Genomic DNA, 18,550 nt, shown 5'->3' with positions numbered 1-18,550 from the left:
TAACGAAGAAAACATGATTTTATGGAATATTATGCACAAAGCAAATGAAGGAGAGCTCGTATGATAAGTCACAGAGTTGCCAATTTGTATTTGATTGATCACAACTTCAATAATTCATAACTTTCTTATTTTCATTCAGAATTTGCTCAAACTTTCACTCACCTGATTTTCTTATTATTCTGCCTCTATCGAAACAAACTGATTTTGGGGGTGGACTTTCCCTTTAATTGTTATCGGTATGATGAAATATGCTAAGGAAATAAAGCATGCGACAGATTAATTCTTTTTTTAATCAAAGGTATAATACAAAAAGTATAAACAGAAATCTCTTGTGTTAAATGTAAAATGTTGTATAGCAGTGTGAAAAGAGATAATTATATAATATAAAAACGAATGATCAACTAAAAACAACGGACACAAAGAAAGAGAAGACAAATTTAATATTTCATACCATATGATGTACTGATTGAGCCCCTCCTAGCTGTGTTCATGCGCGCACCCGTATTGAATTTTTCCATTCTTTCAAAAACATGTTTACTTGTATATATTTATATAATTATTATGTACATATTTTTTTTGCTTGTTAGCTTTCTTGCCCTTTTCTGCCTGGAATCTCGTTTTCTCAAGATTGATTCATGCATATTCATGAGTGCGTAAATTAGTCCGCCATGATATGACGTCAATATGCATATTCATGATCTGTTTTCGTACGCCGTAGATATGACTTTGTGTACACAATCAATGCGGACTGTGAATGGACCATCGACACCGATGATTGAAGAGAAATTACAATTTTTGAAACCTATGGAACATCAGCTAGCCTAAAGCCTTAGGTTTTAGAGTGAGGATGAACATTTCTCCTCGGACAATCACGGGAGGTTTGCATCCTCTCAACAAAGGGGCGTGTGATTGGTAAGTAGACTTTATTTTACCGGTCTGAGCTGACGAGTTCGAGCTGCACTCGGTGCGTAGAGTAGGCGTAGCGTAGCACTGCAGCTGCACTGGCGCTGGTCACTACCATCAGTGGCACAGTCACAGTGGTGCATGTTTTATAATCTAGGAGGCTTCGTGATTTATGAAATACGATCTTGATGAAGATATCACAAAGCCTGGTTATCCTATACTTTAGGGTGTTTTATTATTTTCGGTTCCTAACTTCAGTCAACACTAGTCTACAGGGGCGAGTTCCTAGAAACCGTCGTAAGTCTAACTTCTTGACTATCCCATAATTGAAACATGTGTTATAGTCTAGAATTAACACGGGTTTCAATGGTATAGTCAAGAAGTTAGACTTATGACGGTTTCTAGGAACCCGCCCCAGGCCTCTAGATCTAAATGGAGTCGGGCTAACAAAAATGGTCATTTTTTGTCATTTTACCCTAGCTCTAACCCTAACTCTAACCCTAACCTAACTCCGGGAAGCTCCAACACCGGCGCTGCAGGCGTCGGAGCTTCGGGTGGTTTCGTTGGTTTCTCGTGGGGGCTAGTAAAACAGCCGATTGGGTGATATTATCGTTAAATCTGTTGATTCAAAATAGCGATGAGAAGGTACGCATGCGCGGCAGTGGCGAAGAAAATATGAATATTCATGCTATCGAGCGCCGATTGCTCAAAATCGCTGAATATGCACGACTCGAACAGACAAATCCCTTCTCAACCTCGTGCGTATTCAGCGATTTCGAGCAATCGGCACTCGATAGCATGAATATTCATATTTTCTTCGCCACTGCCGCGCATGCGTACCTTCTCATTGCTATTTTGAATCAACGCTGCGACATGGAAGAATCGTTTGTGTAGTACTTTTATTTATTTTATTTATTTCGGTTTAAAAATACATATAAATATACATGATTCAAAGGTCCAAGGACCAAAACTGTTCATGTTTACAAATTATACAATACGGTTATAAATACAGTAAATATACAATAGTGAGCCAAACGAAAGGTATGACAAGTACAATACGAAATAAAGATGACAACAATAATACAATTCCATCAATACAATACCAAAATAAACTAAGAGAGAGTAGGGTCAAGATCATAAAATTACTAAACTGATATATGGTAATGGTAGCAGATAAACAGACAAAAATAATGTTGAGCAACCAAACAATCAAAGAAAAAAGGGGAGAAAATATTTTGAAGATAGGCAACGATAAAAGCCTTAAAACCTGAATTAACATAATTACGTTTGAGTTGACAAGATAACCACACAGAAATTAGTTATACAATGCCATTATTAAAATATAACGTACACCAAATTGTGAATGTGTCAATTAAAAGATTCTGAGGAATAAGGCAAGAGGGAGAGAGAGATAGAGAGAGAGAGAGAGAGAGAGATAAAGATGATAGAGATAGAGATAGAGAGAGAGAGAGAGAGAGGATCAAGGCTTATTAATTGCACGAACAAGAGAAGGAACAGCAGAATTTTGATATCGGCTAGTCCTGCACCTAGGAATGACCAAACCATGATTATTACGGAGGGGGCGAAAATTGGGCAAGGAATCTTTAGATGGTGGAAGTAAGTCTCTGTGTCGGGACGTCAGTAACGAGTGGGCAAACTTAGCATCAAGCTCTAATCTTCTTGCTTGAAGGGAGGGCAGATTTAGACTCTCTAGCCTTTCATCATAGGTGAGAGGGGTGAAACCGAGAATGATCTTGGTCACACGTCTCTGAACTCTCTCAACTTTCTCAGACTGTTGACAAGTGATTGAAGAAGACCAGACAGGTGAGGCATACTCTAGAATGGGACGGATGTGGGATGCGTAAATGGTAACTAGATCACTACAGGATGCATTGTATTTCTTCAAGATACACAACATAAACAATCGTCTCGAAGCTTTTTGAACGACGAGATCAATTTGTTGACCCCACTTCATATTACATTGCAAGGTAACTCCTAACAGTGACAGGTGTGTGACTTCCTGAAGAACAGAATCGCCGATCTTGATTTCAGGGAAAGGTGGAGGGTTTCGCATGAAGCATATATTAAGGATCTTACATTTTGACGGTTTAGGCGTCATGTGATTTGTGCTGGACCATTGGGTTAGCTGGGAGACCTGATCTTGCAATTGTGATTGCTGAGTATGTTTTCTGAATTCTGCTAGGGTAAGGTCGTCAACATATTTCCATCTATTTGGGGTGAAATCTGCAGCATCATTGATCATGATCAGAAATAGGATTGGGCCAAGCTTGGTGCCCTGTGGGACACCACATGTTATGGATTGAACTTGAGAGGTAATGCCACCAAGGCGGACAGTTTGGGATCTGTTACTCAGGAAGTCACACACAACGGAAATGATAGATTGATTGACACCCATATTTATCATCTTAGTTACTAAAACGGTACCCCGAATTAACCTTTTTTTTCCCATCGAAGACTTCTTCAAATTATACATTCAAGTGATTGGAGTTGAGCCCTGAGGAGTCGTGCACCCTATGATGTAAAAATTGTAAGTACTCCCTTTGCAGATTTAACGATAATATCACCCAATCGGCTGTTTTACTAGCCCCCATGAGAAACCAACGAAACCACCCGAAGCTCCGACGCCTGCGGCGCCGGTGTTGGAGCTTCCCGGAGTTAACCCTAACCCTAACCCTAACCCTAACCCTATCCCTAACCCAACCCTAACCCTAACCCTAAACCTAAACATGCAAAAACTGACTGTTTTTGTACCTGGTCCGAGTTAGCCCGACTCCATGTAGAGCTGTTGACTGAAGTTAGCAACCGAAAATAATAAAACACCCTAAAGTATAGGATAACCCATAGCCTTTACTTGGCATACATTATCCTGTAGCTGTGTGGAGTATAATCGGTGATATATAATTTGTGTGTACCACGACACGTGACAATCCGCGCGTCCGCGGCACAACGGTTTCCTTTGCATGCCCCGTGTACAGTCTAATATAATAGTTCCGCATTGATGCCCCTAGCAGCTACAATATGCATAATTCATGAGGCAGCTACATTCATATTCAGCATAAATCTCTTCTCGCACATACATACCTTGGTCCTTGCACACACTCACACTTGGAAAAACGAGCGAACACTCCTTTTTTTTAATCTTGAGAAAAAAAAGAAAAAACAAACATTTAAAACTTTTTTTCCTGATTTGGCCAGGGGGTGGGGGGCGGGGGAGGCCCATGTTCATTTTTTGTTTAAAAAAGGTAAAATTGACATTACCATCTTTTTTTTACCTGTTTTTTTGGCGGGGGGGGGGGGGGGTGGGACCAGGTCAGGCCCGTCGCCCCCCTTCTGTGGATCCGCTTCTGCTTACTTGTTGCAGTAATCCTAAACAGCAGCTCATTAAAAGCTATACCGGGATGTTAATCATGTCATATGTGCCAATGAAGGTGCCAAGGTGCAACATTTGTGTTGTCTCAATATAGACTACTGGTACATGAATGTAGTGTATGTGTAAGCCATCACTCCCATCTAGATATAACTTAAATTATCATGTTATTTGACCGTCTGTTGTAGTCGTATGTGGTATTTGAAGCATCCAATTGTGTTTTTAATTAGTTTTCTTAGAAGACATTATACTGGTAAATCATGAAAGTAGAGTTCTATAGTATCGTAGAAGGCTAGCAGAAGTTACTGCTACCTTTTCCAGTTGATGGTCGTAGCTTTTGTTAAATTCAACATATCCAAATTAGATCAGTGTATTGCCAAGGATCCATGATGTCACTTCTTTCATTTAAACAACTGATGGTGTATTTCAAGTTAGACAAACTTTCCATAGTCCAATTTCAAAGTAAGAATTTCCACTGTCCTTGAGACCAAGTCTATTTATCTGCATATTCCACCTGTTTCTATGGATGGATGAACATATTTATAAAGTGGAGTCCATCATCAACATTTACTGGTTCATTCAAGTATTATTGACAGAATTAACACACAGTAAAACTACATCAATATGCAATTTTATTTCATTAGAATCTTCACTCTTCCCATTTGATTTTATTTTGCAGGGGATGGCAAAATTTGTTTGCATATGGCTGTCACACTTCAGTGGTTGTCATAGAAACAAAAGGCATTCAGGTACAGTATGTAGTCTTTCTTACAGTAGGGGGACTCACAATGTTTCCAAATTCAGGAGATATTTCTCTTGGCACATCTGACTTGTTATTTTGGTTGCTCTGTTTGCTTAAATATACTGCTCCTTGTTCATGTGTAAAGTGAGTCGAGGAAGTCCTGTAGATTCTGAAAATGAATTTGTGGCATTTGTTAGTTTTTCATTAATTATTTTTTCCCCAGTCTACCAAAGGTTTACAAAAACTCATAGAGGGGTAGTGAGTGATGACTTTAACTTGCTGAATTAAGATAAACATGTATCATTAAACAAAAGAGCAAAACTGGAGCTAGGCAATGCACAATAAAGCAACTAATGCAGGTGTCATTTGTAAGACGCACCTTTTGACCCCCGGGGATGGTGCGTCATGGTTGCGTCATGTTCCCCAAAATCGCGACGCACAGTACCGTCATGGCCGCAAAATGTCCGTCACAATACTGATCCATATGTGCGTCATAGTAAGTCACTTTACCACGTTGCGTCATTTGGTGTGTCAATGGGACCGTCACTTTCTCCAAGCAGAAGTGTTTCTCAAATGTGCGTCATTGGCTAGTCATTTTCATGAAATGGTGTGTCATGTGTTTGACTCAAATGTGCGTCGATGGAATGTAATGGTGTGTCACTTTCTGTGACGGAAGGTGCGTCATGGTATCAAAATGTACGACTCACATCGGTACAATGACGCACCATTCCCGGGGGTCAAGAGGTGCGTCTTACAAATGACAAGTGCATAAGAATGATTTGTTTTGCCCAACCGAGAAGAGATGATTGGGTGATTTTTATCCCTGAAAAGCTGAAAAACAAAAATATTGTCTTGGAGATCACCACATGACTATTTTTTTATTTTAGAGAAGTGATCTTGTGAGATACAAAATCCTGCTGTTTTGAGGAAATCATATATTCATTGCAGGATCCCTTCTCAGATGATCTCTACTTCAGATACATCAATGACACACACATAATACTGATTGTCAAAGTATCCCATTTAACAAAAGTGTTTAATCCCTGACCCACTTCAAATCATTTAGCTTAAAATAAAGCTTTGATTTCTGTTCCTTCCATTATTGATCGTACTAATGAACTTTGCCTCCTGGCAGTCTCATTATTGTAATTGGCAAGCTCTGCAACATTTGAACCTTCATATCTACATATGTATGTACAAAACACATGTACATTGTATCTACTGGGCCAGATGGGGCCTCTCCAAAGTAAACTGTTGTTAAATTTAATAATAAACATGATTAATTAAATTTCACTTCTATCCAGACCATCCAAACGCTTGAAAAGCATCGTAGTCCTGTAGTACAAGTGCAGTGGGCTCGAGAGAATTACCATCATACGATAGATGCACCATATACCCTGAGACTTGCCTCTGCTGATTCTTCAGGTCAGATCATCATCTGGGATGTATGTGCAGCTACAGAGAGAGCAAGCTTCTCAGATGGAACTAAGCCAGTCCAAGGTAATCAAACACTTTCTTTTGTTAGTTAGCCAGTTTGGGCTACCGGGAAAGTGTTCTCACTAAATAAAATGAACCCCAATAAAAATACACAAGAAGAAGACGAGGAAAATGGAATAAATATATTTTGATGGAAGTTATAATTGGGTTTAAGTCATCATTATTGTCATGTTGTTGTCCTTGTCGTCGTCGTTGAATGACTTGTCAGTCTTGATACTCATTCTGATGGTGAATGAGTATCGATCCTTTTTAAGGAAGCTGGGTTCTCCTCACATCACAGAAATCAAGTAGAAATCAATTTTCTACAAACCGGGTTCTCCACCATGTCGTGTTGAGATCGGGGATGAGGCGAGGATCATTAAGGATAAGGCAAGGAGCTTGTTTCATGTTTACAGTTTCAGCAGCATTTATTCAATCTTTTTGCTTAAGTACATATTAACACAATGAATCTCTAGTAGACGACTCTCAAATCCAGGATACACAATATTATCTCTCCCTATCCCTGTAGCTAGTCTATCTCAAAACCCTTGTTCAGCGGGTGATGGCTGAAACCAAAGTCCTATCATTATTCAACTTTACATTCAGGAAAGTTTGGGGAGAGAAACAATGTTGGGATGGGTGATTTAAACATGATTATGATTGGTCAATGGTCAGGGTTGTCATGGTATTATGGGGAGTGGCTATGGAGAGTGCAAGTGACTGGGGTTTGGGCATATGAGTCATAGTTATTGGAATGTGGTTCGATCCTTGAATCTAAATCTTGGGTGGTCATTAATGGTCAATTGTTTATAATAAAAGTAATGGGATAGTGGGTTCTGTTTTGTCATGGAGCAGGTGGGAGAAAGGTGAATGAAAGGTGAATGACTGAAGGGAGTGGGGAGTGATACAACTACTACATAACACTATCTTTAAACACATCATTACTTCCTTTACATGACTGAATGATATGTTGATAGGGGACTCGATGAAATGTAAAATAGATGTCCTAAAGCTGCCTGTTTACTTCCTGCCACATTCATGTTAAATTGATTGAGTTTGAACAAGTTGTTCATTTCATATTGTGTTTTTGTTTCCACCAGATTTACAGTGGCTAGCTACCCAGGATGCATCACATGATTTACTAGTAGCTCTACATCCTCCTTATAGCATTGTGTTATGGAATGCTGACACTGGCACTAAACTATGGAAGAAGACTTTCACAGATGTCCTTCACTGCTTCTCATTTGATCCATTCGACTCTGCAAATCTGACTTGTAATTATATCTAAAATCACACAGAAATTCTAAAAGCTAATGCTTATTCAACCAACTAATAAAATTGATATGATGAGATCACGCCATATTGATAACGATGAATAGATTTTGAATATGTACCTGTTTATAATGCATGCTCTTGTGGGGTTTTCAAAATAGAGTTTATAAGAAATATCTAAAGTACTATGGAAAATAGAATATCAATCCCATCTGATATTTTTGAGCTGCTGCTTTTTTAGACAAATACCTACTTAAGCATTGATTCCTTTGTTGTAGTGAGAGGATGCCAAATCTTGAGAAGGGCTACTATTGGTTTCAATATTTAAGTTACAGTTTTTTCTATAATAATTAACAAATGGTTGTTTGATACTAGACTTGAAACTGTGATAGGCAATATTTAGCTATTAATGCAGAATTGGTTGCAGGCAACTGAGGCAAGACAAAGCATGGTGTTTGCTATGTTATAAGTTACATGTATTTAGAGACATATTACCAGCACTGCATTGAATTCAAAGTTTGCATAAAAGTTCCACACATGTGCATTCATGAACATGGACCATGTATGTTATAATAAGAAGTGAGCATGAAAATATCATTCTGGCATTATGTGTGTGATTAGAATCCTTTTTGTGATTTCAGTACTTGGGAATGATTGCATCTTGTTCATCAATGACTTCAGTGCAGCTAAACCACCTTCTAGTAATGGCAAGAAGTTTTTCATCACCACACCTAGTCCACAAACAACCAATCAGCAGCTGACTGGTGGTATGGCCAGTGATCGTAGAGGGAGTAGCGCAAGTGGAGCAAGAACTGCACTCAAGAGGGTTCGTCTTCTGGTAGGGGATAACAAAACAAGGTGAGTTTCTTGTACCTGGTCGTGGGTTCGAACCCCGGCCGCGTCATACCACAAAAGACGTTTAAGGATGGGAGTTGCTGCCACCTTCGCAGTTTAGAACATTTAGTTTCTTTTCTTTTGTCAGGTATCAGCATATTTTTTTCCATTGTGCTTTTTACAACTATTTATTGGCTTTAGGCTTATAAGGCTTAGTGTTGACAAGAAAAACTGGGTACAGTAAATTAATAAATTTAGAAAGACTGTGCAATAGTTTTGTAGCAATCTGCACAGTCAACCAAGACTACCTCCTGAAGAACTACCCCTATGACACCAACATTTATCCACCTAGGAAATAACCCATAGACAACACCTCCACTTCACAAACTAATGGCCCCAAGGATAACTACCTATTGAGCCTGAGGTCCAACTCCACTTACCTTGAGTTAAAATAGTTGTTTGGTGTAGGTATATTTGGGATGTTAGTTGAGGTTTCTAAATCAATGTTCCTGGTGGGCTAGTTTCTGGGGATAAGGAATATAGGCATTATTTTTATTACAAAGTATATATTATATAGAAAAGTTGGGCACCTTCCTCCAGATAAAAGAACATATGTGTATCAGATACCTTGCTGTCCAAATAAGAGGTATTCAAACTTTGATAAAAGTGGGGAATGAATGAAAACATGATAAACATTTGTTCTGAACGTAAAATCAAATTTAAAATGTACATTTTATGTTTTTCTGTGTAATTAAATTCTTCTCTATTGATTTGTAATTGTGATTTATATGTTATATAAATCAATAACAATTCTGCTTAATGATAAATAGTTACATATATCTTGGTGTAGTGCTAATATAATAATGTATTGTTTTAAAGAACTTAATAAAAGTTACTTTGTGTTTTACTGCTCTTGGAGAAATATTGTATTGGATCTTGCAAGAAACGATGACAAAATAGAAAGAGTGACATCTTTATAAACTATAGAGAATTATTGAATATTTAATGTGTATTTAAATTCTCTGATACATATCTATTAATTAAATTATGTGTTTAATTGATTCCAGACAAAAATCAGTGAATACATCCCTGGATGACCCTGAAAGTCAGGGTGTGAGCGAATGTCTTCAGCTATCTTACATGAGATCTAGACGCAATCACCTACTTCTCCTGTATGCAAGAGAGATTCTGATCCTAGATCTGGCAATCTATCAGACAGTTAGTGTCATTCCCATGGAGAGAAGTGGGTCTCCCTTTCAGCAGGTCTTTCCTTGTAGGTAAGTGGCAGACCTACAAGGTCTTTCCTTGTATGTTTATGTTTTCCCAGTCAGAAAATTATGAATATTATCACCATGTGTATATCATACAGTATACTTACGGTTGCTCCATGTGAGGGGGGGGGGGGGGGAGGATTGGGGAGACCTGGAAAGGACTCTCGGTAATCTTTCTTTCTGCAAAGGACTGTTAGTAGTCTTGAAAAAGTCTGATAGTTATTTATCTAAGCTTATAGTTCTAAGGAGAACTATAGCGCCAGTTGGAGAGGATGGGTAGTAGGAGTGGATCAACGTTTCAAGCAAGTTGAATATCCCTCGTCAGGAATGGGGAATAGCTGGCGTGCGTGAGCCTAAGGTTGCGGACGTGGGGGTACTATACATGACCGCGTGGGCTTGAGTCACCGAGGTGTGGACATGGGTGAGCTACTTGTCCGTCTTGGCTGGAGTCTCCGGGTTGCTGTATGTGTCGCCGACGTAAGTGGCGTTGTTATGTAGGCAAGGTGCTGTGTGCTGTCGTCTGCTATGCATTGCAGATGTGAGGCTGGCGGCTGCTTTGTGGTTTCTGGAGACGGTGATGGAGGCTAGGGTTAGTGTACTTGTTGATGTCGTTGATGATTATCTCTCTCACATGGTGCAACCGCAAGCCTACTGTATATCTACATCACCGTGCAAGCTGATACTTATAAGCAGCATCATGTGTATATTGTTTTGAACATGTTGGGTGTAGTTTGGTTATGAAATTATATGATTTTATTCCATTTTCGCTTGTACTGTGATTTCATTATGACAGGCAAAGAGATGTACTGATGTGTTTACATGACAACGGAAGTATTAGTGTGAGAATACGGAGAAGACTGGTAACCACATCTCCAGGGGCACCTACCACACCATCAGATCAGTATCATGGTACACTATCAGGTTAGTAATACATACATAGGGCACCGATCACACCATCAGATCAGTATCATGGTACGCTATCAGGTTAGTAATACATACATAGGGCACCTACCACACCGTCAGATCAGTATCATGGTACACCGTCAGGTTAGTAATACATACATAGGGCACCTACCACACCATCAGATCAGTATCATGGTACACCATCAGGTTAGTACTACATACATAGGGCACCTACCACACCGTCAGATCAGTATGATGGTATACCATCAGGTTAGTAATACATACATAGGGCACCTACCACACCATCAGATCAGTATCATGGTACACCATCAGGTTAGTACTACATACATAGGGCACCTACCACACCGTCAGATCAGTATCATGGTACACCATCAGGTTAGAAATACATACATAGGGCACCTACCACACCATCAGATCAGTATCATGGTACACCAACAGGTTAGTAATACATACATAGGGCAGCTACCACACCATCAGATCAGTATCATGGTACACCATCAGGTTAGTAATACATACCACTCCATCAAATCAGTATCATGGTACACCATCAGGTTAGTACTAAATACATAGGGCACCTACCACACCGTCAGATCAGTATCATGGTACACCATCAGGTTAGTAATACATACTGATTAGCGCCACACGCAAATTGAACAAGCATACAAAGACACCGGTCTTCGACCTAGCAAATGCCCTATCTTGGTGACTAAGAACCCCCGACATCAAAGAATAAAAACATTTGTTATAGTTAGTTTGCATTTATGAAAGGTACCGGTAGTTTGCATTCATTATAGGTAGTTGGGAATCCTTCTGTTATACCTCATTTGTAACAAATGTACATTATCCCAACATTATGATTGTATCAACTAATAAAAAGTCAATTGATCTAAAAACTTGAAATGCAACTTGCGGTGTACCTTAATACAAATTTCAAAGTTCTTAATCAAAGAGAGGAAATTAATATACTGGTACAGACCTGCCAACCAGTACGATTTAGTTGTATTTCGTACGATTTTTAGAAGAAAATACAATTTTCCTCAATAAAATATTTAAAAAAAAAAAAAATTGTGTGTGTGTGCCATTTTCAATGGTAGAATGCCAATTCTGTCCTGTAAAGTATCCTACAAGCATCTCACATAGGCAATTTGGGGATGTTCATTGGTTTATCGAAACACACCAGTCGTGACGAAGTCATGCATATTCAACCAATGATTCTTTAAATAAAATTCTTCCTGTATGTAAGAACTGTACGAGGTATTGATCCACGTAATAGTCCGTGTTTATTTTTAAGAATACAATTTTTGTCAGTAAAATACAACATTTGGTATTAAAGAAGACAGTTTTTGAACTCCAGAGGTTGGCAGGTCTGCTGGTACCCATAATTCGTTATTTTCCTTAAGGAACCAAACCATGATTATAGATGTCTCAGAGAATTTCATTTATTATCTTTGTGTCACATCAGGTGGAGAAATGGTCTTGGAAGGTCAAGATATGACCTATGACCTCCGATGTCAGTCTGACCCTCTGCGAGTGACCAAACACATGCGTACCTTTGGTTTGGCTTGCAGTCCTGTGAGTGAGAGTCATAGTGCCCTGATGTTGAGTGATGGTCGCATTCTCTTCTGGTCTCTGATGACTGTAGATCATGATGCAGCATCTATGGGTAACAATCACTCTCAGCTTGTACTATCTCCACTTCATTCTCCTGGTCAAGCTTTCCCCCCATCACTCAATGGAGACTTTGAATTCCTGCCGCCTCTTCTTGCCTCTGCTAAACCTACTCAGATACCAGTCCCTAAGACCTCCATTGCTGACTTCCTCTGTCCACCTGATGTCATTGTGGATGGAGACTTCAAACATGGCCGACAGGTGCTACTCAAGTTTGTCATGACAGGTCTCTCAAGTGGAATAGCTGATGTGCCTGTAGTGATCAGAATGTGTCCACCATTAACCACCAAGAATGTTCATTACTACAAGCCTCTCATTACCATAGGTAACATATGTCATCTGCATATGTGTTTTGAAGAGTTTTGGGGTTTTCCGTCCGCCCATCGGTCTGTAGGTCGGTCTCAATTATTTGTTAATGCAATATCTCAAGAACCATTTGAATTATGAACCTTAAACTTGATGATAGTATGTATCACTATAGGAAGACAACTTGATCAGATTTTGGATCCATAGGACAATGGTCACACGGGTCAATTTCTGAAATTACAGGTTTTAGCCTTTGTATTGCAATATCTCAAGAACCACAAAAGATAGGCTTTTTGTTTTCGTTGTGATATGTCACGGATAATTCCATCAATTTTCTACACTGAATTTAGGGCGGAGGCATATAGGAGACGCAGACGTATTTGTCTTGTTATTAGTCAGACACCCAAGACAGGTTAAGATAAACCTTTATCCATTAGAGGTAATTGCTGAGTGTTATGACCTGTTTCCAAGTTACCAAGGAGGGGATATTATTTTAATTTTAAAACACATCTTTCGTAGTTTTAATAATGTTATTTTAAATAGTTATACTAATTTGGCTGTGAGCATTTGAAGAATTTGATATTTTATTCTATTACCAGTGCGTAACGTCAACAGATTTTTGATCTACCATCAGCAAAAATGAAGTGTTTGTAAAAGTAAATGCCAGGGGGTGTTTCACAAAGATCCTTAGTTGAACTTAATTCTAAGTTAGAATTAAACATTATGGAGAGCCATTTGTTGCCTTAAAATGAAATATATTCAAAAGCGAAGATTCAAGTATTTAGACTATTTATAAATTCCACATCAAGAACATGAAATTCCAGTTGGTGATAGAAACTTTTAATGATTTGAATCAACATTTTATGCCTTAAAAAAAAAACTTTTACAAAATATTTTCATAGATGCCAACGGCTTTCCATAATTGTTAAGTCCAACTTAGAGATAAGTTCAACTGAGGATCTTTGTAAATGCCTGGTCTTGTAAGTAGTCTGTGCCTTGTTAAAAAAGTTGTGCAGATCTTTTGATTAGGATGTACTTCATTTTATAATGATTTGTTTTATGTGTTCATTTCTGTCTCTTTCAGGGTTCTTAATAATTTTTGAAAATTATTTTATAAGAAAAAAACCCCACTCTTTTTTCATTGGCAGGTACTTCAACTGGTTTAGTACAGGTCTACAATCTGACAACAGGATCGTTGTACAGAGAATACAACATTCACACAACATCTGTCAGGTATCAATCTTCATTATCTTACATTCCAAATTAACTGGGCTGGTATTTAGATCAGCTCTTATGTCAGAGCATATCCATCACCTTATAATACTAAGCCCAAACCTGTCATTTGGTAATGTTCGCTAGCATTCAAGGAAGGTAATATCCAGTCTGGATTTTTGGCAGTATTTCCAATTCTCGTTATCGCCAATACCCCGAATGCCGGGATGTGTGCCTCTTGGATGTAATTTTGAGCCACTTCATCTATGTTCTAGCCAAGCCAGATGGTATGGGCCATGGTGTCTTCATCTTTGTTCTAAAAGCAAAAATCAGACTACATTCTCCTCTTTCTTACCAAGTTTTAATGTTGGTAAATTGAACTTTGCATTCCAGTCCTCCATTATTGTACTTCTTCATTATATTCACTGCGGGAAAACTGTTTTTTATTTGATTTTCTCGTTTATATAGGTACACAGCTGTTTTTTGTTCTTCTTTCTCCAGATGTAAAGAGTGATTTTCTTGTTTACATAGGTACACAGCTGTTTATGTTTTGTTTTTCTCTTTTCAGATGTATAGAGTGGGTGAGTCTAACAAGCTTCCTATCAGTAAGCTATCCTAACCCATCTAGTAATGGAACAGTGCGTAATGAACTACTGCTTCTAGACATGCAGACAGGACGAACCATTCCTATGAGAGAGCACAAAGGAGATGAACCACCTATTGAGGCTCTCAAAGTTTCACATCTCAAGTAAGATTATACAAACATTTAATGTCTAACTGGCCAAAGGATGCATACACAATTTTTTTCCCATCATACTTGCTATTTCTGTTTTCGCTTATTTCTATTACCCTGTGGGACTTGGTTTAGGCCTATATTGATTTGTCAATAGAAATTCATAAATTTGATTTATTAAATGAATTGCAATGTAATGTAGTTGTAGAATAAATAAATCTGTTAAATGCATTATATTCTTATGTGCTCAGAAACCCCATCCCTGTGATGAAGCAAGGGAGTTAAAAAAAAGAGAAAAAGAAAAAAAAAAGGGGGAAAAAAGAAGAAGAAGAAGAAGAGAAAAAGCCCAATGCAATATTTCAATAATGAACCAATCCCCCTGATTCCCTGTTCCTGAAGCATGCACCTCTGAGTAAGACTGCCTTTGTCTTTGCCAAACGTAGTGGCCTCTCATATAAATGTGCAGACCTTCTGAACTGGATTCCTGTCTTAATTGGGCGCGTGCCCTGCCGCTTTACCCACTAGACTGTCCAGTCATGATCTTTGTTCTAGTCACACCTCCACTCTTTCACACGCTCTTGATCAAGAGCTAGCATGCTTGGAAGGCAAATGTCTGTGAAGTGTTTATAAACTGTAGATAAGTCTATGAGAGCTTTGATACTCTTTCCAGCATACTGTACGCATAGCCAGTGGTCAGGTGTGCCCAACATCGTTCACTGGGCTTGCACAGTTTGTTTTCAATGATCTTGGGGCGAAAGAAGGTCATGCTCCAATGACTTGTACGCAGGAAGAGCAGTGAGATTGCTCGCTGTAAAAGGAATGATTAACAATGTTTTTCTTTGTTTTGGGGGCACTGGATTCAGCTTGAAGTAACCGATCTTGTTATAAGAGGTTCATGCCGCCATAGCATTACATGTAAATTGATTTGGGCCTGTGACAATATCCTTGTTATAACCCTTACCTCTATAACAGACCTTGTTATGCTGAGTTTTACCTGTACTGGACCATGACAACTCTATTAGCACCCATCTGTTTAACAAACAAATATATCTGTTGTGTATATGAGAAATGGTTCTTTGCATGAACAAATAAGCAGCATTATAAATATTGATACAAATTACATCTTTTCTACAGGCAGTACCTGATAGTTCTGTTCAAGGAGAAACCATTTGAGATATGGGATTTGCGCACTCTATGTCTTCTACGAGAAATGCCCAAGCATTTCCCTATCATCACAGCCCTGGTAAGTAATACCTAAGTATTAAAGGTGAACTGATGCACATCTTAAGGCTTGCCTCCAATTGGACTTTGAAAGAAATGACAGTAGGATTAGATATGTAATTTTAAAAGAGTAATTTGTACCTGAATGATATCTTTTAACTTGAGTCAGAGACAATACCTTATTTACAATCAGCTGGTTGGGGGTTATGTAACTGTTGTGATGTATCTACCTGATTGAGACTTTTCTTAATCTTACTATTCTAGATCTGATTAAAGACAGTTTAGGAATACTATGTCCAATCAAGTGTAAATTTAATCTAAAATCCAGTAATAGCCTAGTTTTACAATGGTCCCAATGAGAAGAATTAAACACATCACTTCCTAGTCATCTTAGCCTGATAATACCAAGTTTGTAGTACGGGTGCTCCTTGGATAGGAGAGATTAAAACATAGATGTGGTTAACAGGTTGTGCACTATGAAGAGTGTGCTGACGCCTGAAGCATTAAAGAGAAATCTGGATTGAAATAGAGCTGTGTAATGTCTTTTAATTCTTTGCAGATGTACCATTACATTGGTCATTGAATCAACTTAGTCCCACAAAATGTACATTTCTCCAACCCTAAGGAACCCTTTAGCCAGTCTACATCCTATAAGTTCTCACAATGCTGAGTGAATCTTGATGATGTTTGCATCCTACAACATGCCAATTTATAACCTAGTTGGAGAGGAACAATGTACATGTAGATTGACATATATTCATTTGTTTTTAGGAATGGTCACCATCTCATCACAAGAAGAAAGCTGTCAATCTTGAACAACAAGCTAGCAGCATGAGTTTAGATGGAGTTCTGATGGGGAGCACTATTAATCTAGCTGGTATGTAGACATTTTATCATTCTTACAAGCCACACAGGTAATCATGCTTTGCCATGTTATTTTAGAGGGAAACATTCAAAGAGATCTCTACAGACTAGTGGTTGTATATTGCTAATGTAGACAAATACATGGACTTTCTAATGGTATAAAGAGCAGTATGTATCATATTACAATTTCTATGAAATGAGCATATATATACAACTGGACTTAAAAAACCCTAAAACATTCTTAAGTTCTTAGCGACACATTAAATCACTAGTTAGGCCCGCGGAACATCTGCTGGATTCTAGGGGGTGGGGGGGGGGGGGGGGGGCAGGGGCGGATCAAACGGCAGCGATAGCGGGGGCTCAATTTGTGAGTAAATATTAAGCGGCGACTCAGAATGAAAAATAAAATGTGATACTTAAGAAAAAGAGATCTACTGAGTGTACTGCTTAATAATAACCATTTAGATTGGACTTATTTACCACTAGACCCTGAATTGTAGACAAAAGTTGGTCATGACTAGAAATTACTTAGTTTTACTTATATTAATATTTACCAAATATACTTACCAAATAGGATTTTGTACTATTTTATTGTCTTCCAGAGAGTAGTAGTGAGAACAGACCAGTATCTACAACAATCCGAGAACACTTTGTATTTGCTGAAATTAGTGGTGTACTTCATCATTTCTGGGTTGAGGGTAGTGTGGTGCATGAGGGCGCCAAACTGCCGTCAGAGAGCAGTCTAACGACAATCAGCTGTATTGCTTGGAAGGGAGAGACTCTGGTGATGGCAGATTCGGATGGAAACCTTGGGGTATGGGATCTCAAGGCTAAGATCTCTAGGTTAGTAATTTGTAGGGATATGAATTATGAATAATCTTCTTTCTATATGAACTAATCATACTCTTATTAATTCCTTACCAAGTAATGACTTATCTCCTAGAATAAAAAAAATCATGTGCACATATCATGATATATGTATCTTATGATTCTAAGGTGAAAGTAAATTTTCATTCTATATAAATTTTGTTTACCACTTTTTATTAATAGTAAGTGCTCTCCAGTTTCTCAACATATTAAGCGATATCTTTTCATTACTCTAAGACAGATTGATTACCGTCATGACCTCCATGACTGCACTAAGTTTTATTTAAGGTCTTCAAACTTTTTTCATTTGCCATAATACCTTTTTAAATCAGTACTCTCAATCTGTATTTAAAAAAAATTGTATGGTTTTGTATTATCACATCTCATAAATGACTGTTCAAATGCTTGTATAAATCAGTTCGTTGAAGACTGTATTGTAAAAGTTTAACGTTCATTGCGTGATAGTTGGCTTATACAGGAAATTCATAAAGGTTTAAAAAGTTCATACAGTTTCAACATTGTAGAACCATTAAAAACAATAGCTGTGCTGGGCTGCATTCTATTTAGGAAAGTTGAAGAAAGGTCAATGTTGGTTTAGCAAAGATTTCACGGTGGAAAATGTCTCATTCTGAAGGGATTAAAAAAAATGGAGAACATCTGAATAGTTTGCCCAATGACATGAGGCATATTAGTTTTACATCCTGGACTCAACATATAATCAGATTGATTCAGTTTTTCAATGATAAATCTGTTATAACATATCGCTATGAAGTGTTTGGTATCTGTAGTTATCTTTACCTGGTTGTTTGCTTTCTTTTACATAATGTTATTTATCTTGAGTTTCTATGGGATATATGTATCACAAATCA

At 38.2% G+C, this 18,550-nt stretch overlaps 1 protein-coding gene across 1 annotated transcript in view; it reads left to right on the top strand.

The window, feature by feature from the left end:
* Positions 1-717: 717 nt before the first annotated feature.
* LOC763813 (WD repeat-containing protein 11) overlaps positions 718-18,550 on the top strand; it is a 31,522-nt gene continuing 13,689 nt past the window's right edge. The window contains exons 1-13 of the mRNA XM_030985285.1: positions 718-912; positions 4,971-5,040; positions 6,338-6,533; positions 7,610-7,783; positions 8,423-8,639; positions 9,683-9,892; positions 10,680-10,807; positions 12,273-12,803; positions 13,933-14,017; positions 14,565-14,744; positions 15,864-15,972; positions 16,722-16,827; positions 17,417-17,657. Of these exons, the coding sequence (XP_030841145.1) occupies positions 848-912; positions 4,971-5,040; positions 6,338-6,533; positions 7,610-7,783; positions 8,423-8,639; positions 9,683-9,892; positions 10,680-10,807; positions 12,273-12,803; positions 13,933-14,017; positions 14,565-14,744; positions 15,864-15,972; positions 16,722-16,827; positions 17,417-17,657 (2,312 nt within the window). The 5' untranslated portion in view covers positions 718-847. The remainder of the gene's footprint in view (positions 913-4,970; positions 5,041-6,337; positions 6,534-7,609; positions 7,784-8,422; positions 8,640-9,682; positions 9,893-10,679; positions 10,808-12,272; positions 12,804-13,932; positions 14,018-14,564; positions 14,745-15,863; positions 15,973-16,721; positions 16,828-17,416; positions 17,658-18,550) is intronic.

This window comes from Strongylocentrotus purpuratus, unplaced genomic scaffold, assembly GCF_000002235.5.
Source record: "Strongylocentrotus purpuratus isolate Spur 01 unplaced genomic scaffold, Spur_5.0 spur5_scaffold_15, whole genome shotgun sequence".
Taxonomy (NCBI): domain Eukaryota; kingdom Metazoa; phylum Echinodermata; class Echinoidea; order Camarodonta; family Strongylocentrotidae; genus Strongylocentrotus; species Strongylocentrotus purpuratus.
The sequence above is the reverse complement of the archived record's forward strand: the minus strand, read 5'-3'. Positions and strand labels throughout refer to the sequence as shown.